Source organism: Myotis brandtii, unplaced genomic scaffold (genome assembly GCF_000412655.1).
Source record: "Myotis brandtii unplaced genomic scaffold, ASM41265v1 scaffold4, whole genome shotgun sequence".
Taxonomy (NCBI): Eukaryota; Metazoa; Chordata; class Mammalia; order Chiroptera; family Vespertilionidae; genus Myotis; species Myotis brandtii.
This window is the reverse complement of record NW_005365371.1, coordinates 7,003,103-7,029,374: the sequence shown is the minus strand read 5'-3', so window position 1 is coordinate 7,029,374 and position 26,272 is coordinate 7,003,103. Positions and strand designations below refer to the sequence as shown.

At 38.9% G+C, this 26,272-nt stretch overlaps 1 protein-coding gene across 1 annotated transcript in view; it reads right to left on the bottom strand.

The window, feature by feature from the left end:
- The window catches only part of ATP13A5 (ATPase type 13A5), a 106,977-nt gene that overhangs the window by 71,865 nt on the left and 8,840 nt on the right, over positions 1 to 26,272 (bottom strand). Inside the window, exons 2-7 of the mRNA XM_005873204.2 lie at positions 21,392 to 21,565; positions 20,546 to 20,692; positions 20,270 to 20,340; positions 20,087 to 20,167; positions 11,445 to 11,514; positions 7,345 to 7,479 (exon numbers count right to left, since the gene is read on the bottom strand). Of these exons, the coding sequence (XP_005873266.1) occupies positions 7,345 to 7,479; positions 11,445 to 11,514; positions 20,087 to 20,167; positions 20,270 to 20,340; positions 20,546 to 20,692; positions 21,392 to 21,565 (678 nt within the window). The remainder of the gene's footprint in view (positions 1 to 7,344; positions 7,480 to 11,444; positions 11,515 to 20,086; positions 20,168 to 20,269; positions 20,341 to 20,545; positions 20,693 to 21,391; positions 21,566 to 26,272) is intronic.

Here is a 26,272-nt window from a genome sequence, read left to right as displayed (position 1 = left end):
AATATATATATATATATATATATTCAGTCATTTACTATCCCAGTTAAACTCATAGGTCTCTTTGAGATTTTGTCCAGTCAGTGGAATGGTGTGTTGTTCTTAACTTGGAGTCTGGAAATCTGGACTAAGGTCTATGGCATCAGTTCACCTCTCTGAATCCCCTGTCCCTCCTCTCAGGTGGTGGGAGGTATAACAATGCTATGGGTATCATTTTGTTTGCCGTGCCCCGCATAAGCACATTCATTATGGATGCAGGAGCCCATTGCAAACTATAAAGTGCTAAACAGATATTGACTATTAAGGATTTATGATTTAAGCTGCAAAGATACAGTCTCAGGAAACTGGCCCATTTTGTATAGTGTTACAAGATGCCTTACAGGTTGGGTCAGATAAGCTTCTAGTAACAAATCCAACTGCTAATAGGATTAATGTCTTTTTAAAGAAATCTTGCATTACTGCCATCAAATCTGAAGTTCCCATATTAGTCACTGTTTTGAGTAAAAGCACTTAGGAATTCTGTTAAAATGTAGAACCTGAATGTTTAAATTCCCTTAAGGATTTTAAAATAAATATTTTAAAAATTATAAATAGAAAAAAGAGAATACCTAATTTCAGAAGAGAACATGTTTAGAAGCAGAACAGGAAAACCAGAAATCATAAAGAAAAGAAAAATATATTTCATTAGACACATTTTAAATAACCGACAAAAGTCAAGAAAGGAAAAATAGACTAAAAAATAAAACTTTTCCATATATATGATAAATATAAAGAGGCAGTAAATAGGAAAAAATACAAATCTTTATCAGACAAAGAAAAATGTATCTCTTTTCACTAGTAATCAGAGAAATATAAACTAAAACATTAATGAAACAATTTTTAAAACACATATTAGATTTAAAAATTTTAAATATCCACATATAATACCAAATGTTAGTGAAGATCTGGGGAAATGAATACTCTCATATGCTGCTGATAGAATAATAAATTGTTTAATTTGGAATAAGCAACATCAGTATCTATTAGTATCCAAAATATACATATCTTTTCATTTAGCAAATGGGCTTTTGGTTGCTTTGCTTTAAAAAATGTAAACACTAATATGTAAGGATCAACTATATTATAGTTATGTTTAATTCAAAATATTTGTGGTGAAAAAATTGGAGAGGACATTCATTATTTTTCATAAATAAGAGAATGGTTGAGTAAATTATGGTATGGTACCATGAAATATCATGTCATTATTTGTAAACATGATCTAGAAGTATTTGCTTCCTTGGTGGATGGTCATTTTACATATTGTAAAGTGAAAAATGCAACTTTCAGATTGACATCCATAGTATGACCCTTCTTTAGTAAAACAAATTAATACATAAATTAATCTCCATAGATTTCAGCATATTTTATAGAGTAAAAAGAGTGAAGAAATATGTTAAACTGATAACAAATAGATAGGTGATGATGATGATAGATAGATAGATAGATAGATAGATAGATAGATAGATAGATTTGAGATCTTAGTGCTTGAATTTGTCCTTTGGGGGATTCCCCTAAAACACCAGCTCTTATGCCTTTGGAATGCATAATAATCACTTATTAGGAAATAGTTAAAAAGTGCAGATTCCTGTTAATACCCTGGATATTTTTATTTAATAGGTCAAGGACTTAGGTAATCTTGAGTAATTCCCTCGCTGAAACATGGGTTTCTAGAGTAGAGAATCAAACCTATTTTTTTCTTTCTACAACCCTTCCCCTAACTTACACATACATTTCTAAATTTCTTTTTGGTTTCCTTAAAGAAAGGTAGACCTGAGTTCCAAATGAAGAAATGAACATTGTAAAGGATTTTAAAAGAGAGACTGAAGTTTGTCATAAACACATAGATGGGAAATATATAGGACAAAAACAGTATCTAAGTCAAGAGAAATATTTGAAAACATTCTAGGGAACATAACAGATCCTTTACTTGGGACTCATTGATTGTAAGTAATTTTTAAATCTGGTTTAGGCAGAAGATGAGAATTTTTGAGGCTGCAGGGATGTCTTATGAACCTAAGGTAGGAAGTGCAGCCAAGTGTTCCAAGGGCTCTGAATAGGAACAGGAAATGCCATGAGGAGCAGGTTACTCTTTCTGTCTCCGCTGGACTGTTCATTGCTCGCCTCTGTGTCTCATTGCATATTTGGTTCATTCTTTCACTCTCTTTCTCTGCTGAAGTTTTTTCTCTGCTTGTCCATACACGGGCATCAAGTGTGGCCACCCTGGTCCTGGCTATACATCATTTCTCAGATGATGTTTCTAATGCAGATGAGCGGTAGCTTTAAGCCCTTATTTTAATATCTAAGGCAAAATAAAACATGTTAGCATCACTCCTGTTGATGGATTGGATTCCAGTGGGTCAGGTGCTCCTGGTACCAACTAACTGTGGCAGTGGAGGGACAGAGTCACATGAAACAAGCTAGTTGCAGGCTGCCAGGGCTCAGGTGCACCCAGTCTTCAGAGAAGAGGAGTGAAGGTGGAGCACTTTCCCCAAAACATGCGCACTTCCTCCCATCTCTGTCAGAGACTAGGAGGCCGGAGGGAGTAACCAAATTCTTGGGTTCAGCCTGTGGTAAAGTCCTCTGTACTTTATGTCCTTGCGTTCCATGATCTATGATGCATATTTATACTATAGATCCCTTTTGTGATTAAGGTAATTTAAGTGGATTTCTATTATGTGCACACAACCTGAGTGAGTAGTTTATCTGGATAGCTAGTCCAACATCTAACAAGATCCTACAGGAGTTGACTCAAGTTGACTCAAGTCTGCAACACATTTTTTTCTTTCTACAACCCTTCCCCTAACTTACACATACATTTCTAAATTTCTTAACTTGGAGTCTGGATTAAGGTAATTTAAAAGGGTAAAGCATGCATTTTCATGCTTTTGCTCAAATGCTCCCAGGTCTCTAGGAACTAGAAAGTTTCTTATTGTTTTAAAGTTTTGTGGGGCTTTTTTGGATTTTTTTTTTTTTTGCATTCCTTATTGGTGGCTGTGGCGAAATGAGTCCTAAAGAAGTGGGACCTAATAAAACAGAGTTTCACCTCCACCCTTTACAGCTGAGAAAAGTGAGCCTGGGAAGGAGAAGAGAGTCCCTAGTCACAAGATGAATGAGTCACTGGTCATTGGAAGCCCTGTGTATGCTGCTTCCTTGTTCAAGTTAAGTATAGGGCTCCTCCCTTCAATCTCTGTGCCCCCTCCCATCTTCCCATCACTTACCTCTCCACTCCAGAAATAATAATAAAAATAGCAACAGCAACAGCAGTGATAACAAGAACTAACAACATGTGTTCAGTGCCCACAGTGTATGGGAACATAAGTTCTTCACACACATTATTACACACACTCTCTCTCTCTCTCTCTCTCTCTCTCTCTCTCTCATCTTATAGATGAGGAAGCTGATTATTAAAGTTTCAAGTAACAAATAGTGTCAAGTAACACAAATAGTAAGGGGGGGTTCTTTTTATATTTTGTTAATCCTCACAGAGGATATTTTTTCTCTTTAATTTTTAGAGAGAATGGAAGAAGGAGAGAGGTAGGAGAGAGAGGATTCATCATTCAGTCTCACAAATCCTAAGCCGAGGCCAGGGATCGAACCTGCAACCCAGGTACATGCCTTTACTAGGAATCAAACCTGTGACCCTTCCATGGGCAGGATGATGCTCTAACCACTAAGAAACACTGATCTCCCTGCTAAAAGTCCTCAGCGTATTCTGTATTTTTTCTCAGGACCCTGAGATGGTTGGTGATTATCTGTTCTGTTTGTGGTATGCAGGTGTCTTCCCAGCAGAATGAAGCACATTGCGAGAACTGTACTCACTAATGTTTGACTTAAGCCAGAAAGCACATGAGTGACTTGCAGGTATCAAATTAGATATTTTATTAAAACGAAGATTTCTCAAAAACCAGTAACTAGACATTTGATTTGGAGGCTTCACATTTCATACCTTTACCAAATGACAAAAGTAAAAGTTTGAAACACTATAATTCCCTACTGTGGCTGAGCAGAATGTATCCGGTCTTTTATTGTCCTGGTATGTATTTTCATGCTTTTGCTCAAATGCTCAGAGTTTTTACCAGGACAGTCTCTCTGCCCCTGACTTGATAGCCAGACAGAAAGGATTTGTAACCATCAAAGGGAGGTTACTGGTTACTGTTAATATTTTTGTGATTTAAATTAGTTCATGAAGGAAAGCACTCAGTTACTCATTCAAAAAAGGAAATAAACAAAAACAATCAAAGCAAAGCTTTTCTAGTCCTCACTTTCTAGCTCAAAGTAGCTCCATTCATTTAACCTTTCATTTTTATGTCCTGTTTTCTAATTCTTTAAATACATATTGCTTTTCTCTTACTTCTCATCAAACACTTAATAACTCAAAATGTGTAGCACTGAACACCAGATAAAAAGCCAATATTAGCCCTAACTGGTTTGGCTCAGTGGATAGAGCGTTGGCCTGTGGACTGAAGGGTCCCAGGTTCATTTCCAGTCAAGGGCATGTGCCTTGTTGCGGGCACGTCCCCAGTGGGGAGTGTGCAGGAGGCAGCTGATCGATGTTTCTCTCTCATCAATGTTTCTAACTCTCTATCCCTCTCTCTTCCTCTATGTAAAAAAAAAAAAATCAATAAAAAAAATATAGTTTTAAAAAGGCAATATTAGACCTAATATGTGTTGAGTGACTGAAACAGAGTAGGAATAAGGTCTCTTTCCATTAGGCATGTTCCAATGCCTCCACATCTGCCTCACTAATACTTGGCCAGAGTTTACTCTGCTGACAGCTAGAATTCATTCTCCTATGGTGATGTTTAACGTCATTGCCGGCTACGGTGCTACTTCGGAAAGGGTTTGTGCTAAGGAAATAATGTATATGCAGTAGAATTGAATTTTATGAAAAGCCAGGAGCTCAGCCTGTCACCAACCCACTTTATGATCTGGGTCAAGCTCCCTGTATCTTAATTTCCTCCTCTCTAGATGAAGACTGAAGTTTGAGACTGGATGGTTTCAACAGTTCAACAGAGTTAACAAGGTGACACAAGTATCATTGCTCATCATGTCTAAAAAGCTTATTCTACTGTCAGGCTTTTGAAAATATACAACAAATACAGTTAGATATTCCTTCAGGGTTGCTTCATGATTCAGTTTGATGAATTCTAAACAAAGGAGTAAAACATTTTCTAGAAAGATGCTATAGAAATCTGACACTTGGAGGAGCTGTGGAGTTATCCTATATAATAAAGAGCTAATATGCAAATGGTCATCATGCCCTCACGCCATCATGCCATAACAGCTCAGACGCTCAACTCTGGGGAGAGAGGAATGGGGACCAGCCAGGCACAAATGAGCTCGCAAGAGAGGAATGGGGACCAGCCAGGCTGCGGCCCGGGAGAGGGATAAGCCGCACACCCCACAGTCCCTTGCTGCTGTGGCCAGCCCAGGCAAAGCCAGCCTGGGTCCTGGGTACCTGTGGCCGGCCAGAGGAAGGGAAGCCCAGGTCCTGGTGCCTGCGACCAGCTGGAGGAGGGAATCCTGGGTCCTGGGTGCAGGTGAGGCAGAAGTGGTTAGGGGAGATCAGGCCAGCGGGGGAGCAGTTAGGGGCAATCAGGCAGGCAGAGGGGTTAAGGATGATCAGGCAGGCAGGCGAGTGGTTAGGAGTCACATTGCGAGAGGCAATTGGACATCTCCCGAGGGGTCCTGGATTGGAGAGGGTGCAGGCCAGGCTGAGGGACCCCTCCTCCCCTTCCTCCCCCATGCATGAATTTCATGCACCGAGCCTCTAGTACAGCGGTTCTCAACCTGTGGGTATTGACCCCTTTGGGGGCTGAATGACCCTTTCACAGGGGTTGCCTAAGACCATCGTAACACACATATATAATTACATATTGTTTTTGTGATTAATCACTATGCTTTAATTATGTTCCATTTGTAATAATGAAATTGGGGGCCACCACAACATGAGGAACTCTATTAAAGGGTTGTGGCATTAGGAAGGCTAAGAACCACTGCTCTAGTAGGTAATAGTCAGCTAATACTATTTCAAAATATGTTGTTATGTCATTTATAAAACTGGCTTTTTAAAAAGGAAGATTTTAAATGGTTATAAGGTACACAGAGATGGTAAGGGAGAGGGAGAGGTCATACACTGTGAACTTACCATCACCAATGAGAAGGGTTTGCATTACTCAGGGATCTAGGAATTAGCAGGACAGCCTATGAGGGGCTTCAGGCGTAAGGGAAATGTGAAGCTCTTAAAAACCATGTTCTGATGAAGAATGTGCTTGCATGGAAAGCATAAAGCTCCTAGTGAAGACTAAATTGGAGTCCACCTTGGGAGAACATTTAGTCACAAAGGAAAATAGCGTGTTTCACAGCATGAAGGACACATTGAAATACTGAATTAAAAGAGCTCAAAGAAAAAGGGTTTGGAGGCAGATGAATGCATGTGGCACTGCCATATTCCATTTCCAACTGTCCCAACCAGGGACTTTTGGGGAATATGGACATGGCATAAGTAGGGATTTCCCTCTCTTCAACTGAGATCATGAGCCCTGAAGGGAGATATACCTGAAGCTGCTGTGGCCATCTTTGCCACTGTATGGAGGGTAAAGACCACATATTGTAAAACATTATTTCTTAAACCATGATTTATAGAAAAATGACCACATGTTTGAGGGTTAGGACAATATCTGATTATTATAAAAAGTTCATAAATGCCTACTCTTGAGTTCGGTAGTACTTGTTGAATCACACACAAAAAACGAATAGTTTGCAGACTAGCCCCAGTCCGCAGACCATACTTTGAGTAGCATTCTGGTAAGGCAGGGTGAAGAGATAAAGAGAAACAGATTCCTATTCATTGTTTGAATACTGTATCTGGATCTATCTAAATACAAACAACCCTAAAATGGCTTAAGTGAGTTGCTTAATTTAGCTCAAGTTGGGTTTCTGTCACTACAGACTTGAAGCAGTCTTTATTAAAACACACAGCTAGGATGCTGCCAATCATTCTTTCTAAAACCACGGCTGGCATCATTAATCCATCACAGCATTCTTTCCCATAATATTCAGACACAGCATCAAAGTTCTTCTAAATATAGTGTTCAATGCAGCCTTTAGCCGATAATCAGAGTTTCCAAAGTCATTTAAACCTACCTAGTATTCCTGAAGATCTTACACTTAGTACATCTTTGCTTTTTTCTTTGTTTTGGCATATGTTTAACAAAGCAAGTCCTTGCTGTCAATGCAAATTTCATGTACTTTGCTTCTCATATAGCCAGAAAGTAAATAGAATCCAACTGTGAATTCAGTTCTTACCTGTCGCAAATCATACACAGTTAAGACAATGGAGATAACAGACAAGATCATGATGGCAACAGAGTATTCTATGTAACCTTGAGACATCCACAAAGTCAAGGTAAAGGCTTGGAACACATAAAATGGATTTAAAACCTGCAAGTACAAAAATAACATTTAAGTCACTTATAGTTAAGATGATGTCATTTCTTTATAGAGTTGTACTTCCCATTTTTTATAGCATCCAACAACCTCTACTATTTCAGAATGCACTTAGAACTCCATTAATTTCGGTGGAGGCAATGTCAAGAACATAGAATGTAATAAGGCGGAAACAAAATTATTTTAATCACTCAAAGGTATGGCCACAAATTGATCATTCTTATTATTTCGAATTTTCAAAAATACATTGCCAATATCAAAATTCAACAATTTACATTTTTAAACATATTTACCCATATTGGTGGAGAAACTGGATTTAGTCTCATTTTTAAACAAACTTCATTTTGAACATTTTTACTGCAGGGTTTTTTTTTCCCCCCACATTATCACATGCTATAGATTTAGTCAAACGGTGCAATGAAAATTAAAGATTCTAATTTTACCCGGACATTTTAAAATAACCTACTCTTATGTTACAGATCTTAGAAAGATCCTCTGAGAGCCAGTCAAGTCAGCATAGACCTTCCCTTGAACAGGAGGAGCAGTGAAGAAAAAGGTCTTATCCAATTCTGCAGTAAAAACCAGGAGCAGATTGCATTGCCAGCCCCAAAGCTAGATATCTATGCAGGTATATTTTGGTAATACATTCAACTACATTTCCTGCTGATTTCTCTATTAATGATAGTAGCAGAGCAACCTGATGGGGCGGAGCTAGATATGGTCACGTGACACACACAAGTAGTGAGAATTAAAGAGTCCATCTGAGCAAAGCAAGGATTCTTTTCTTGGTGAAGCACTCTTTATGATGATTATAAATTAGATGAAATACCTAAAACCAGTGCCATTCTTCCTTACCTCTATTTTCCATAGTTCTCTAATATGTTAATTACACTTCTACTTTAGTCCTAAAAATGAACTGATATCTGGTTAAGAAGTGAATAGGCTGTACCTTAAGAGTTTCTTAAACCCTTAGGTATATTTTGTATATTAAAAAAGCTTTTGTTCCTTAATGGTTCTTACTATTTCTATTGCACAATGACTTTTTTTGTTTACAAATTATAGCTTTTCTGGTTGCTTGGTATAAAATGTTCTAATTGTAGATTATGCATTAATGATAATATGATTTCCAGTTTATACAAACTCAGTAGAAAATTTGTTAAATACTTCTTGTTAAATACCATCATAATTAATGTAGTTCTCTTATTCAATATTGTTTTGAAACCAAATGTGAGAAAAACAGTTTTACCTGCTTTTTTTTCTATTAAAGGCCTGGTAAATAGGTGCCAGAAAAATACTAGCACCTCTTTCAAAATAGATCAATTGACACCTGGGAGAGTGTTTGGCAATTTGAAAATGTACTTGAATAAGAAGTTTAAGAAGCAGCCTGCTTTTCCAGAGTGGCAGAGTCTGTGTATACGTGGGGACATGGGGTAAATGGGAAATCTCTGTACTTTCCACTTCATTTTGCTGTGAACCTAAGGCATGGGTGGGCAACCCTTGGCACGCGTGCCAAATATGGCACGCCAGTAACTTTTGCTGGCACATAAAACCCTCTCTTATAATCTATTTACAATTTTTTTCTTAATATCGACTTTTTTATTTTTCAGATAAATTCAGTGTAGGTGCATCTTAGATAAATAAATAATTTTACATAACAAGTTATCTTAAAAACCATAGACATGGATTGATGAGAGAGGGGAAGAGCAATTTCTATGCCTCTGCCTTAACTCTCCCTGCCTTCCTAGATCCGACCAGTGTTTTGGTTTCGTCCACATATGTTTGTGAACCTTTGTTCTCAGTGATGAATTTTGTTAAGTCTCCTAATAGGAGTAGCCTGACGGATGAAAGTAGTAGCTTGTGCATATCTCTGAAGGTCACGAAATATAAACCTGATGTAAGATCTCTGTCATCAGTGATGCAGCAGCAAAAGTCCCACTGATAATATCAAACGAAGTCATAAAGTTTTCTGTCGGACTATCAGTGTACATGTATACATTAAAAATAAATATATTTTTCACCATCATATACTGTGTTTTTGTCGCTCGAATGAATTTTATTCAAGGTTCTTCACATACGTACACCTTAAGAGATATCAAGTAGGCGTAACATGTTCTCAAAAAATTAGGGTTGGCACGCAGAAGAATTTTGAGTCAGAGATTTTGCTGGTTTTGGCACGCACTCACATAAAGGTTGCCCACCCCTGACCTAAGGTGAAGAGTCTAATAAAAATTTATTTTATAAAAGATATGACCATGATCAAAAATAAAATAAAATTACCATCTTTGTGGATTAGAAATAGACTAGAAACATGCAATTGAGTGAGGACTAATGTGATCAGCCTACTGAGTTCCAGACAAGGACAGAAGAGGGATAGACAGAAGCTCCGTTGTAATGGGAGTAAGATAGAAAGTGCCCCATAAGTGGCAGGGGACAAAACCCAAGCTTGCAGAGCAGAACATGGGTAGCAATGGGGTTCCTCTGCCCAAGAGCAGAGGTTGAGAAAAGTCATAACAAGCAGTGGTTCACCAGCGGAGAGAGAAGTAGGACAGAACAGAGCTCATGGTGCAATTGTGAACTTGTCCAAGCCCCAATCTGGCTCAGCACCTGCACCTCCCAGGGTGCAGACCCAAACCTCCTGTATAGGCCCTATTTCTGAACTGGGGACCTGAGGGGACCAGTAAGAGGCAAAACGCAGAGCCACTAAAGAGGGAAAGTGAGTACAGGAAGACAGACAAAAATGAAGGAGGAGGGGAAATCCCACTTGAGGTGAGTTTACCAAAAAGGTAAAATAACTTCAAAGCACACAAAGAAAATACTCAAAAAAACAAACAAACAAAAAATATGCCAACAAAGGAAGAAGTCATTCTCAGAAAATGGAAATAGCAGAGCAATATTTTTTTTAAAAAGACCAAAATAGTATTCTAAAATTCTCAAAAACATCATAGCAATCTAAGCATTGCTCCCCGCCCCCCCATAATCACTATAAAAATTTTAAGAAAACAAACAGGAGATTATGAAACAGGACTCTTCCCTCAGACTGGGAAGAGATGTTTTAAAATAGATTTGAATTTAAAACAAGTGATTATTGAAAGGGACCAATCAGAAATCCTGGAACAACAATATATATTTTTAAAAATATTTTTTAAAATAGGAAACCTCAATATGTAAGAAAGGCATAGACTAAAGGCAATGGGGTAATAACAAAAAGAATTTGCATAAAAATAGACTTTGTTCACATCAAAGTACCTGTGTGTTGCTTAAGATTCCCCTGAGTAGTAGAAAATAAAAAATAAAGGATGGGATAAGAAGAGAGAGTTGAATGTTTGGCAAGACAGCCAAAGTAAGTTGTAAAGAAAAGAAGAGAAGAGAAGAGAAGAGGAGAGAAGAGGAGAGGAGAGAAGAGGAGAGAAGAGAAGAGAAAAGGTTTATTGTGATGGTTCATTTTATGTGTAACTTGGCTAAGTAGAAGAGAAGAGAAGAGAAGAGAAGAGAAGAGAAGAGGTATATTGTGATGGTTCATTTTATGTGTAACTTGGCTAAGCTATAGTGCTCAGACCCTAGACCAGATGTTTCTGTGAAGGTATTTTGCAGATGTGATTTACCTTTACAATCAGTTGACTTTAAGTATGTGAGATTGCCCTTGATAATATGGGTTAAAAACCTTAAGAGCAAAAACTGAGATTTCCTAGAGGAGAAGGAATTCTTCCTTAAGATTGCAATGTAGAAATCCTCCTGAGTTTCCAGCCTACTGGTTGCCCTACACATTTCAGAGACAAGACAGTGACATCAACTCTTCTCTCAACTTCCAGACTGCCTCCTGCCCTACAGATTTCAGGTTTGCAAGCCTCCACAATTGTAAACCAACTCCTTCAAAAACATTCACATCTATATTTTTAAAAAAAGTAAAGGATGAGAGTTCTTTTGTTTGTTTTTCCAAAAAGAAAGCAAAAGTTAGTTACCTGTTTAATAAGCAGCTTCCATATGGGTTGAATTTCCACCTCAATGGCATTGGGCCCACACACGAGTCTCCTGTAGGAGATTGATTGGTCATCAATTAGCGTCATACTTCCAAACTCATGAATAAGTGAATACAGGCCAAAATGAGCAGAAGTCACTTCTCTATCTTTTTTTGGGATCTTGTGCTTTCAATTACAAATGAATGTGTAAATCCTAAAATACTAGTGTATTTTTAAAATGAAAGTCAATGCATGATGAGCAAAGCTGTTTTCCTGGGTTAAAAAAATATCTTAAGTATAGTAAAGCTCAAGAGCCAAATGAAATTAGAAAGTTATTTTGAGTTGATTTTTAAAATAAATTGATTATAAAAAGCAGCTAAACGCGCACACACACACACACACACTCAAATAAACAAAACAAACCCCCCACACACAAAAACACCACAGACATGAAGATGTTCCTGGAATGTGCAGGCATTCCAGATTACTCTGGATGTTAGGGATCATGTCTGTCTTACCTTGTTCTCTCCAGAACCTAGCACAGGCCCTTAGTGTATGAACTCAAAAAAATACATGAATGAATGAGCCACAAACGAAGATCATATATGGTCTTCATGACTAACATCTTGCAAATCCAAACATATGTACATTACAACAAGAAGCCCTCGTGTTTGTACAGCATTTTATAATTTATAAAGCTCTTACAAAAGATTCTCCCATTTGATCCTCACAATAGTCCAGAGGAAAGGGCTAATATCCCCATTTTTTCAAAGGGAGAAACCATGAAGAGTGCACGTTTTGTCAAAGGTGCATAAATATAACATAAATAATGGCAGTGTGACTTTTGAGCAGAGATGACAGTTCAGAAACCACAGTTAGCCTTTTTTTATATATTTTATTGATTTATTACAGAGAGGAAGGGAGAAGGATAGAAAGTTAGAAACATCGATGAGAGAGAAACATCGATCAGCTGCCTCCTGCACACTTCCCACTGGGGATGTGCCCGCAACCAAGGTACATGCTCTTGGCCGGAATCGAACCTGGGACCCTTCAGTCCGCAGGCTGACGCTCCATCCACTGAGCCAAACTGTTATGAAGTAGCAACGAAAATAATTTTATGGCTGGGTCACAACATGAGGAACTGTATTTAAAGGGCCAGAAGGTTGAGAACTACTGAAGACTAAGAGGAAGTAAGCCCAGGTTTGTCTGACTTGTAAGCCTTGTTGCTCCAAGTAAAATTATTACTTGCAATGGCCAGAGAGGACTCAATCCAAGGCCTTCTGGCTCTGTGCCATGAAAACACTGAGATTCAGAGATGTTGGGAAGCAGAGAGGTAGAACTGCACGTGCTGCTGTTTGACTTCCCAAGTCCCTAAACCTCACACTGGAAAGAGACTATAGCTGAAGTCATTTTGGTGCTAAGGATTTTTTTCCCAGGATTCATGGAAATAACCTGTTTTAGTCCAAGGATCAGAACTCCTCAGGATGCTGAACTTGGTCTTCTCTCTGCTTAGAATGCCTTCTCCACATTCTTCACTTTGTAAAAGCCTTCCCAGCCTTTGAGAGCCAAATCTGGCAATAGAGCCTAGTGGTTGAAAATTTTGAGATATAACAGACCTGGGTTTGAATCCAGCTAAGCCTTTGTACTTGCTTCCTGCACATGAAATCAGTTTTCTCCACATCTTTGCATGGCTCACTTTCTCATTTCATTCAGGTTTCTGTTCAGATAACACCTCCTTATTGGAGCCTTCCCTAATAATTCTTGTTAAAACAGCTACCCCAACCCCCAGTCAGTTTCTCTATATCTCCTCAACCTATCTCATTTTTCTTTAAAGTTTATTTGATAATTTAAAATTACATTTTACTTTTTTTACATATTAATAAGTATGCAAACTATAGACTGTATATCCACTGCAATATAGCTTCTAGAGGACACTGACTGATCCTGAATGCATAAAATAGGGTGGAATACATATTCTGCATTCAAGAATGTTTTGTTGAATGAATGACTAGGTGAATGAGAGGTGAGCCTTGATTCCCTATGGGTGAAATGGGTTTGATAATACAAGCCTAATAAAATTGCTATCAATAACAGGTGAAATAAATACATAAAGCATTTAGCATAAATGCCTAGGACATGACCAATTGAAGTCTTCCCTACTCCAAACAAGCCTTTTTTTCTTAATAATAGCATCTACTTCCTTGAATTGTTGTTACATATAGTTACATGCCTTTCCCTTAAATTTCCTAAACACTCTTTAATGGCATGAGTAGAGCTTTTTCAACTCTGTTTTTCCAGCATCTAGGAGCAGTGTCTGATACAGAGAATGTTCTCTAAATGTTGGACTTAATCAGTGAGGACCTCTGTGACCCATGTCTAGAATACTCTCCCCTAGTAGGGCTAAAAACCCAGTTTGCAGAACTACAGCAGCACACAGGCTGGGGAAAGTCAATTCAGAGAGGAACAGGCCCAGGGCCCGATGCACTTCCGCTTTCCCTATGTGGTGAGATGGTCTCTGATGTTACTAATAAGGGAGAGAAGCTTAGCAACCATGAGGACTGAGATCCAGAGGATTAAACTTGCTGAAGATTATCCTCTTTAGGGCTTATCTGGGCCATGTTGGAATGCCCCTTGCTGCTTCATCTTTTCCAGTATCTCTTGCCAAAAATATTGTGTGTTTAGGGATTGTGTGCTCATCTCAGTCTCAGCACAAGCCAAACAGAACTTTCAGGGACAATGACCAATGGCTGAGCAAAGGAACATGAGGCTTGAAGCTGGGTCCCGCGAGGAAAATTCCAAGGAACAAAGCAGATTATATGCCCTGACTTTAAAATCTGATGAGCTGGCAGGGAAAAGAGGCCAGAGAATTATTCCAGGTGGCCTTGCAATACTAAATAGGCTGAATGCAACTAAGTAGACTTGCCTAATATTCAGAACTAGTCATTATAGGAATAGTTGGTTTGGAGATAGAAGATCCCTCTCCAAAAGAGATTGAAGAATTTTTAACAGGGAAGTTATGGAGATTTTCTGCACCAGCTGTAAGCTAGACTTCCTACAATCATAAGATATTAGTAAATCTACTAGAGTATTTATTTATAAAAATCAAAAATGTAAATAAATAGAAATAATTTCTTTTGGAGATGGTCTGTGTTTTTTTAAATTTGATCATGCATACATCCATTCATTCATTTATCAGTTTATTAACCAAACTAGAGGCCTGGCGCAAGAAATTCATACACTCGGGGGCAGGGGGTTCCCTCAGCCTGGCCTGCACCCTCTCGCAATCCGGGAGCCCTTGGGGGATGTCCATCAGTTGGACATCCTTAGCGCTGCTGCGGAGGTAGAAGAGGCTCCCGCCATCACCACTACGCTCGCCAGCCGTGAGCCTGGCTTCTGACTGAGCGGAGTTCCCCCTGTGGAAGCACACTGACCACCAGGGGCAGTTCCTGCGTTGAGATTCTGCACCCTGGTGGTCAGTGTGTGTCATAACAATTGGTCATTCAGTCGATTTGCATATTAGCCTTTTATTATACTAGAGGCCCGGTGCACAAAAATTTGTAGAAGTTTTTGTATGAAAGTGTACACATCTAGAGTGTTTATTACAGCATTACTTATAGTTACAAAAAAGCTGAATTCAACCTGATGGGCTCTTGACAGAGAATGGTCAGACAAATTGCATATATGCACATTATGTCATATGCAGCCATTTTTGAGTTAGATCTATGTTTATTGACATTATCTTCATTTCAAGTGAAAAAGAAATCAGGATACAGAATAACATATATAAAATGACCTCAGTTAAGAAAACACAATAAAAGGTGAAATAAATACATAAAGCATTTAGCATAAATGCCTAGGACATGACCAATTGAAGTCTTCCCTACTCCAAACAAGCCTTTTTTTCTTAATAATAGCATCTACTTCCTTGAATTGTTGTTACATATAGTTACATGCCTTTCCCTTAAATTTCCTAAACACTCTTTAATGGCATGAGTAGAGCTTTTTCAACTCTGTTTTTCCAGCATCTAGGAGCAGTGTCTGATACAGAGAATGTTCTCTAAATGTTGGACTTAATCAGTGAGGACCTCTGTGACCCATGTCTAGAATACTCTCCCCTAGTAGGGCTAAAAACCCAGTTTGCAGAACTACAGCAGCACACAGGCTGGGGAAAGTCAATTCAGAGAGGAACAGGCCCAGGGCCCGATGCACTTCCGCTTTCCCTATGTGGTGAGATGGTCTCTGATGTTACTAATAAGGGAGAGAAGCTTAGCAACCATGAGGACTGAGATCCAGAGGATTAAACTTGCTGAAGATTATCCTCTTTAGGGCTTATCTGGGCCATGTTGGAATGCCCCTTGCTGCTTCATCTTTTCCAGTATCTCTTGCCAAAAATATTGTGTGTTTAGGGATTGTGTGCTCATCTCAGTCTCAGCACAAGCCAAACAGAACTTTCAGGGACAATGACCAATGGCTGAGCAAAGGAACATGAGGCTTGAAGCTGGGTCCCGCGAGGAAAATTCCAAGGAACAAAGCAGATTATATGCCCTGACTTTAAAATCTGATGAGCTGGCAGGGAAAAGAGGCCAGAGAATTATTCCAGGTGGCCTTGCAATACTAAATAGGCTGAATGCAACTAAGTAGACTTGCCTAATATTCAGAACTAGTCATTATAGGAATAGTTGGTTTGGAGATAGAAGATCCCTCTCCAAAAGAGATTGAAGAATTTTTAACAGGGAAGTTATGGAGAGATTTTCTGCACCAGCTGTAAGCTAGACTTCCTACAATCATAAGATATTAGTAAATCTACTAGAGTATTTATTTATGAAAATCAAAAATGTAAATAAATAGAAATAATTTCCTTTGGAGATGGTCTGTGTTTTTTTAAATTTCATGCATACATCCATTCATTTATCAGTTTATTAACGAAACTAGAGGCCTGGTGCAAGAAATTCATGCACTCGGGGGCAGGGGTTTCCCTCAGCCTGGCCTGCACCCTCTCGCAATCCGGGAGCCCTTGGGGAATGTCCGTCAGTTGGACATCCTTAGCGCTACTGCGGAGGTGGGAGAGGCTCCTGCCATCACCACTATGCTCACCAGCTGTGAGCCTGCCTTCTGGCTGAGCAGAGTTCCTCCTGTGGAAGCACACTGACCACCAGGAGCAGTTCCTGCATTCAGCATCTGCACCCTGGTGGTCAGTGTGTGTCATAACAATTGGTCATTCAGTCGATTTGCATATTAGCCTTTTATTATATAGGATAATTGCTGAGAATATGTTGTGTGCTAGACACTTTAGGCTCCACTTGATGAAGACTAGAGTGGTCCTGACCAGAGAAGGACTGTGTTAGAATTACTAGTGAGCTTTTTTCAAGCTACATATGACTGCTCTGCTTCCATTTTGATAAGCCACCAATAGAGTGGGAGACTTGTAGTTTTCCAAGCAGTTAATGCCATGCCATGACACACTCTGTCAACTCTGGAGTTTTTAGGAAGCAGATTTATAGAGTTTTTAAAAATTCCCACGCATGAGGGTCTGGAAAGCAGAAGACCAGGAGGGCAAGGGGTGGAGGTGGGGGCTGAGAAAACCCAGGCAGGATCTCCCCAGGGTGACCCAAGCCTTGGGCTTACTGGTGTCACCATAGTCCTTTGCTCTGAACAAGGCACTGAGGTTAAATGATTTTACATCTTGAATGGACTCATACCCACAGAACCAAGGATGTGACAAATACAATTTATCTAAAAGAGAATGTGGATCTCAATGGCTCATTCAATTTGTACTAAATACCCCATGAAAACTATAATATTTTAAGTAATTTATTAACTTCTAACTAAATGTTAAACATTGCCTCTCTCCTCTACTCCAACCAACGCTTCCTTCCTAAGCATGAGTGTCTATAATTGGAATGTTTTCTAGGAACAGAGCTTGTGAAGGGGATAAAAGTCATGGTATAAAAGCATGATTTCTGTTCTGACTTTTGCTACCCACAAGATCTGAGGAGTAAAAGAGTAGGGTCTCAAAGCAGCCCTAATCCCTTTATCTCTCCTGCCTCCCTCTTGATTCTTCTTTCTCTCTGTTTCAATAATCTCTCTTCTCCTGGAAAGCTTCCACCAGCTTGGGGATGAGCATTAATAGAATTGCTTTCCTCTGGTACTAACAGGCATGCCTTTTTGCTCAATGGTGTGACAAATGTTGAAAATTAAGTTTGGCCCTGCAGAACCACTGAGCCTAAGGTAAGCATCTCTTTTTCACTCCACATTCAGGGATGTCACACCATTGGATGGAAATCAGCCATGGTGAGAGTAGTTCCATTACAGAAATTGGCAAACTCTACCCATCAAAGCTTTTTTTCCTTCAGAGAGCTGGGTTACCAAGAAGGTAAATTGTTTGGAGCTAATGCCATTAGGAGGTGCCTGCTATCTCCACTGCCAGAAAGTTCCCCTTGTCTTTTTAGGAGATTAAACAAAGGAGGCAAGAGAAGGCATGGGCTGAGTGAAGAGAAAATGAAGAGATGCTCAATTTAAAAACTGCCCTAATAGGAAGACTATGAGATGGATGGGGAGTGAGTAGACTTGGTCTTCCCATAGGGCCCTGTTTCCATGAGATAAGAGAATTAACTCAAGTGTCCATGAACCTGTTGAGGACCAATTCCAAGAAGAAATCTTGCGTTGAGTTCATGAATGAGTGAAGCTAGGAGCATGAAACCTCCTGGAATAATCTTGCTTTCATTCTGATGCCCTTTGACAAATTCTCTCCATGGAAAAAGGTATCTCTTTTCATGCCCTGATTTACTTTTTGCTACTTAAAAGTGAGAACTATGTAAATCTGTGTATTTTCTCTCCTTTGTTGGCTACTTGGAAGGCTAAATAAGAGACTAAATTTAGACTGTGGATTTTCATCATCCGAGATTTTTGGGTATTTCCCTTCCTTTATTTCTCATATCATGCCCTTACTTTTCATGCAAGCAAGCCCAAGGAAATTGATATCACTCAACCAGTCAGATTTATTTTTTAAAAGGTTAGTTTTACATTAAAAAATGAAGGAAAAAATAGGGATAAAATGTTCCATATTCTATTTATTGCCATTACCCTCCAAAGAGATAAGCCCATAAAATAAAATATGCCTATATGTTTATAAGTAGATTATCTCCTCAATTCTTTGTATTTGGAAAACTGTACTCTGTCTTGTTTATTAGATTGTCAAGTTCTTTATTGTGTGGAGCAGATTTAAATTTAATTATGTATGATGTTTATCAAAGCCTGGGCTTGATAAATAGGGACATGTGAGGTGGCTGCACTGATGGAAATCTTTCCTGCAGAAATGGTTTTCTCTACAATATATCTACATTTATCAACTAGATTTCCTAAATGCCCTAGATCAATCTTTTAAAGTCTTGTGCTTAATGCTATTAAATCAATATGTTTTAATGAGTTTGAAAACTTTTTGTACTCAATATATTAAGCATTGCATCTGAAATCTCATGTAATGATACCATTTCAAAGGCATTTTGCAATATCGTCATAGTATAGATGCTTGCTTCATTTTTTCATAGTGTTCAAAGAGAAAACTTACAAACAATAGATGAGCAATTCTCAGACTTGGGGTGCATAAGAATTATGAGGGTGCCTGATAAATAAGCAGTTTCTTCTCTTATCACTACTTCTACCTTCTACCTACTAAATCAGAATTGTGGGAGTGGAGTTCAAGGACCTGTATTTTAAGCACCAAATGTCTTCTTAGCTTTAGAATTAGTGTTTCTGCCTGACCACAAAGAATGTCAGGCAGATAATGTCCCTAAAATTGGGCAAGAAATGAAGCTGCTTATTAAAATTTTGGGGAAGGTTTGCAGTGGTTTTCTTGCAGATTCACCAGGATTTTCCACTTTGGTTTATAGATGAGGAAAGTGAGGATTCTAGAGCACAGTGAGTTAATGCATAGCATAAGCATTTCCTATGCTACTGCCATTATTCTTAACCTATGTGCTACTAGAGATATCATTCTCACAATCGTACAACTATTCTTTTTCTCTAGTCAGTAAATGTCCCTGGGATGATGACTAAGTCTTATTTGTTTTGACATCCCTAGTGTCTTGCAAACTGCCTGGCATATTAGAGGCATTTTGTTAATAGATCCATGAATGCATTCATGTACTCATTCATTCATTCCACAAATATCTGTCGAGCTCCTATCATGAATCAGGCACTGTCCCAGGTGCTGCAAATACAATAGTGAATGACACAACCAACTGAACAAACAAAATCCTCATCTCCAAGGGCTGTTCTTTAAAGTAAAATGCAATCATAATACTGTCTTTGTCTCTCTGATGATGGGAGGATTAAGAAGCTGATGTTTATGAAATGACTCAAAACGTTTTTGAGAAAAAAATTAAAAAGACAACACAGAGAAAACTATTGTACAATCCTGAAAGAAAGGATCAAATGTTATTGGATTGCATGGTTCTTTTAGTCTTTTCTTTTTAATAAGTTTGCCCATGATGTGAACAATTTAGAATATCTCCTCTGATACCAGCAAATGAGCTTGGATTATATGAAGTTGATGAAGCATTATGCCAACAATTCACTGAGCACACGCCATTTGATATTACACTTTCTGCTGGCAGCATTCTCTCAGGGGGTACTGCAAACCTTACCTGACCTCCCGCTCTTCATGGGTCAGACCCAGGCCGAACATGTGATGGATGTCATAGCAGGAGTGGCTGTCTTCCAGCAACCTAGGATGCAGTCAGGACAGGAACCACACTTCAGTTCATGGCATGCAACAAATCAGTGTTCTTCCCTTATATCCTGATGCAGAACCAAGAAGTCAGACTTACCCCACTTTCTGAAATCTCTTCTCCAAGTTGTCCCAAACATACCTAATTTTCTGCACTTGGATACATCGTAGCTGAAATGACAAATGTGATAGGAAATATGTCATTCACAAAGTCAAGCTTATCAGGGAAGGGGAGGCTTGTTTAATGAAGGTCCCCACACAGCCCTCCCTTTTGTTAATAGGTAGCTATAATTCCCAATTAATGTAAGTAATAAACACTTACATTACTTATTTAGGAAAAAACTTGCCATAACAATGCAGTCTTAAAATAACTTACTTTTAATTCTGGTTTCAATATGGCATGGTTTATGACAGAGTGGCGGTCAGCTACAAGGGGCTCTTCCGGGTTCTTGCTTATAGGAAACTTCAGTGTGGATAAGTAGAGGTAGATCACTTTCTTCCTGATATATCTTTGAAATTCATCCTAGATATGACAATCCAGCCTGTGAAATTCTCAACTGTTATTCAGTAAGGCACTCAATCAACCAAATCCCTGCCAAGTGCCAGACCAGTGTTTCTTAAAGGTTGGACTACAGACAAGAGCAACAACATTATCTTGGAAGTTGCTAGAAATGCAAATTCTCAGTCCCACCCAAAACCTACTGAATCAGAACTTCTGGTGTGAAGGCCAACAGTCTGTGTTTTAAAGAGCCCTACAGGTGATTCTGACTTGCACTAAAATTTGAGAACCACTGTGCTGGAGAATAAAGAGAAAAATAGACTTTTCAGGAAAACTTCCTATTCAGAAAATAGTTTCTGGCTACCTCAAAATCACATCTACATGTTTAAATGTCTAATTTCCCTCAGAATACATACTTTTGAAAAGATTGAACGATCATTCCCTTGTTATGTTTCTAAGAGCTGTAACACTGGCAGCCACTGTTCATGTAATTGCTAAGAGCATTGCCAACTATCCTGACATGGTAGAAATTTCTCCAGTCTGACATGCAAGAAATGGCCTTTATTCCTGGGTTAAAATAAGAGATGTCAAATAGATTGCAAAGGTGGTTTTGCCATCTCCTATTTTGGGACAGGAAAATTCTTTAAATGAAGAAAGCTTTCCCCTCTGAAGTGCTAGCCAGTCATTGGTTGTGCCACAAATGCAACACAATAGGGTACCCACAGTTGTCCTTAGCAGAACAGTATCTGCTTCTTGCAAGGGGCACGGGATGCAAGTGGCCCACACTCTCCACTGGGGCCTCCAGTAGAACACCAGCAGAAGGACCCCACACGTCAGCACCGATGCTGTAAGGCAGATGGCTCTGCGAAGACTCTGGGTCTGGTAACCAAACACCTCCTGCAGAGAAATAAAAGATCACTCTATCTTTATTTTTTCACATAAACATATCATTTTGTTCCTAGAAACAGACTTTAGATGTGGGCGTGTTGATGGGAAGAGAATTCTGGCTTTGGCTGGTTGAATTAGATTGATTGCTTACAGCTGTCAGCTGATAGAGTAAAAAAAGTGGGGGCTCATTTTACTACCCTGGCATATGGAACTAAGACATTAGACAGGAAAAGCAAGGAAGGGTCAGAATTATTTGGTTCTAAATATTCTTAAGAGTCACCACATAATTTTATAAAATACTTCATGCTCTCTACCAGTTCTATTTTCTTTAAGTATAAGTTTTTTAAAAAGTATTAATATCAATTTACTAGAGGAAGATGATAAAATAATGACAGAATATGATCCACACTTAATTCAAATTCATTCAAATTCAGCTTTGTTTAATGATAACAGGATTGAGAAGAATTGAAAGTATTAACTCTACTACTTTCTGAACCAGTAGGATGATATAAATTAAGAGACTATTTGTGACATGAAAGACTTTCAAAAGACAGCTTAAAGGTATTCACTCAAAGAGTAACTTGATGAAATAGTTCTACTTTTAGTAATAGGTTAGTTAATATTTGTTTATAAATTGAATAAAGACTTAAGATGCAATTTTAGGGGAAAACAAGTAGCCCAAAATAATATATTTGTTTGTTTAAAGCCAATTTATAGTTTCCATCTTCTACAATGAAGATTCACAGTACTGTATAGTTTTTTTAAATTTTATTTCTAAAACTATATTTTTCAGACAATAAAATGGTGGTAACCAGGGGATTGATGGGTGGGGAATAAGAGTGATGGTGTCTAAAGGTACAAATCTATAATGAGTACAAAAATAGCCATAGAGATTTAATGAACATAGACAATAATATTGTACTATAAGTATGTAATGTGATATATATTACATCAGCAACCATATTACAGTATATAAGTATACTAGAGGCCCGGTGCACAAATTCGTGCACCAGTGGGGTCCTTCGGCCTGGCCTGTGGGATTGCACCAAAACAAAACCAGCTCTCTGACATCCCCTGAGGGGTCCCGGATTGCAAGAGGGTGCAGGCCAGGCTGAGGGACCCCACCAGTGCACAATCGGGGCTGGGGAGGGATGTGGGAGGTGGCCAGCCAGGGAGGTATGGTGGGAGGGCTCCAGGGCGTGTCTGGCTGGTCTTGCTCAGTCCCAATTGGCCAGACCCCAGCAGCCAGCTAACCTACTGGTTGGAACATCTGCCCCCTGGTGGTCAGTGCACGTCATAGCGAGCAGTTGAGCGGCCTTAGCACATCATTAAAATGTTACACTTTGATTGGTTGAACAGACGACTGGACGACTGGACACTTAGCATATTAGGCTTTTATTATATAGGATTAAAGAAATGTGCTACCTTAAATTTATACAATATTACTTGTCAAATTTTTCCAATAAAGCAGCCTAGATTTTTAGTGTATTTGGAAGAGCCTAAGGGATGCTGATTATGAATAACATTGATGCTACACTATGATTTTAGGTTCTGCTATTATTTGTGTGTGTGTTTTTCTATGACTCTGAACTCCTATGTCCAGATCATAGAGCTGTAATGTCAAGGCAGTAAGTTTTCACTGAGTTTCTGAAGCACTTTCAAATAATAGAATCTTCTGAATTTTATACCAGTTTAGATTATGTTATAATAAATCTCTTGGCTGTATTCTTTGGAAAAGTTTTCATCTTCAATATGGTTATTTTCATTAAGTTTTTCTAATAACTCTGTGGTAGATGAAGATTTTAATAACAAGTGTTGAAAGCAATCCTTAAACATAGTGGAGAGGTCACAGGCTTAAGAAACAAAAATGTAAACTTGAGTCACCTGCCTGCCAGTTATCAGTTATGTGAACTTAGGTAAATCCTTTCACCTCTAGGGAATCCCAATTTACTCCTATACAAAAAAAAAAAAAAATAGAGTAGAAATATGTGCCTTATAGGGTACTTATGCTCAAATGAGATAATGTCTCCTCAAGTGCTCTGCAAAGAAATTACAATTTTAAGAGTTCCTTTCCACTGTTCCTCAGCACTATCACCCACCTGAGGAAAGATGTTCATTAAGTTTAGTGATGCAGCCACTGTATTTTGAGATTATTCACACTAAGGTTTAAACGTTACTTAGAAGCATGTGTTCATTCTGCTTTTAAGCATATTTTCAGTTGGTCTCCTTTCTCCCTAAACTTCCTTCTGATTCTATAAACCTGTTTTGGTTTTATTTGTGAATTTACTTATTTATAGTTTTATTAGTTTTATCAAATAAAATGTATGTGCCAGTTCACATATTATGTCATAAATAATTGAAAGTATTAATAACTGTACCAGTAGGAAGATATAAATTAAGAGATTATTTGTGGACATGAAAAACTTTCAAAAGACAGCTTAAAGGTCTCACTTATTTTACTAAGTGATATAGAGGGGTTTATTGCCAAAGCCCAAGTGTGTGCAAAATAGATGAAGAAGAGTTAGAAATTTTAGTCCAGCTTATAGTAAAAATGACATCTGTAAATGACTTTTCCCATTTCTGTTTATGTACCCACATCAATGACATTGGTAATCACAATTCTGATTCCTTTCCATTCTTTTTTATACAACAACTTTTTATTTTAAAAAAGGAACTCATAATGCTGGCAAGGCTGCAATGAAACCACTACAGCTACATACTGCTAATAAGCTTATAAATTAGAATAATTATTTAGGAAAAGCAAGGTGACAAGAATTATATCAAATTGTATCAAGAATTATAAGGATGTTTCTATTCCTTGAATCCATGATTCCATACCCTAAGAAAACACACCCTAAAAAATACACCTTAAGAAAATATGCATAAAGTAGAAATTTGTGTATATAAAGATGTTTAGTGCAGAATTATCTGTAACAACAAAAGTTATTGAAAAAACAAAATGAGGAGAGACCAAGATGGCGGCATAGGTAAACACCGGAGACTGCTGCCGCAAACAACCACTTCAAAAATACAACTAAAAGACGGAACGGACATCACCCAGAACCACAGGAAGGCTGGCTGAGGAGAGACTCTTCAACTAGAAGGAAAAATAACAGCACACCGAGGCTCAGAGGAGGCGCAGTGTGGAAAATACTCAGGTGCGGAGGTGCGCGCGCAAAGCGGGCTGGTGGCTGAGAGCGCGGTTGTCGTTTTCGGTCAGGGGGGAGTCTCAGACTCTGAGCTCCAGATACGGGCGAATCGCTGGGGACTCGGACCCAAACGGGAGAAGCGGGAGTGTCTGGCATCAGTTGGAAGGCAGCTTTCTCTCCGAGGTTTGCAGCGGTTCCTGGGGTTCTGAGAAGCAGAGCCTCTGGGAACAGGACTGAGGGCACCATAACGGCTCCCTCCGCCCGCCCTGTTGAGCCCGCCCCGCCCAAGCCCTGCGCAGAGCCATTTGCCGGATCGCCTCAGGCAAAGGCTAGATTAGCACCTCCCCAGAGGACAGAAGTTTTCCGCGGCAGACACAGCTGATTCACACAGCCAGTCGGCCTGGTGGTCAAATCCCTCTAGTATTAACTACAACAATCAAGGCTCAACTAGAACAAGACTGCGCACAAAGACCACTAGGGGGTGCACCAAGAAAGCATAAAAAATGCGGAGACAAAAAAACATGACAGAAATGGAGGATATAGAGCTAAAAATCGCAATTTTGAGGGCTTGCAAAAATGTGCTAGAAGCTGTCAATAAACTTGAGGAGAGAGTCACGAAAACTAATGAGACCCTCGATGCTATGATAAAGAACCAACTAGAAATTAAGCATACACGGACTGAAATAAAGAATATTATACAGACACCCAATAGCAGACCAGAGGAGCGCAAGAATCAAGTCAAAGATTTGAAATGCGAAGAAGCAAAAAACACCCAACCGGAAAAGCAAAATGAAAAAAGAATCCGAAAATACGAAGATAGTGTAAGGAGCCTCTGGGACAGCTTCAAGCGTACCAACATCAGAATCATTGGGGTGCCAGAAGATGAGAGACAGCAAGATATTGAAAACCTATTTGAAGAAATAATGGCAGAAAACTTCCCCCACCTGGTGAAAGAAATGGACTTACAGGTCCAAGAAGCGCAGAGAACCCCAAACAAAAGGAATCCAAAGAGGACCACACCAAGACACATCATAATTAAAATGCCAAGAGCAAAAGACAAAGAGAGAATCTTAAAAGCAGCAAGAGAAAGAGTCTCAATTACCTACAAGGGAATACCCATACGACTGTCAGCTGATTTCTCAACAGAAACTTTGCAGGCCAGAAGGGAATGGCAAGAAATATTCAAAGTGCTGAATACCAAGAACCTACAACCAAGATTACTTTATCCAGCAAAGCTATCATTCAGAATTGAAGGTCAGATAAAGAGCTTCACAGATAAGGAAAAGCTAAAGGAGTTCATCACCACTAAACCAGTATTATACGAAATGCTGAAAGGTATCCTTTAAGAGGAGGAAGAAGAAAAAGGTAAAGATACAAATTGTGAACAACAAACATGCATCTATCAACGAGTGAATCTAAGAATCAAGTGAATAAATAATCTGATTTACAGAATGAACTGGTGATTATAATGAATCAGGGACATAGAAAGGGAATGGACTGACTATTCTTGGGGGGGAAAGGGGAATGGGAGATGCGGGAAGAAACTGGACAAAAATCGTGCACCTAT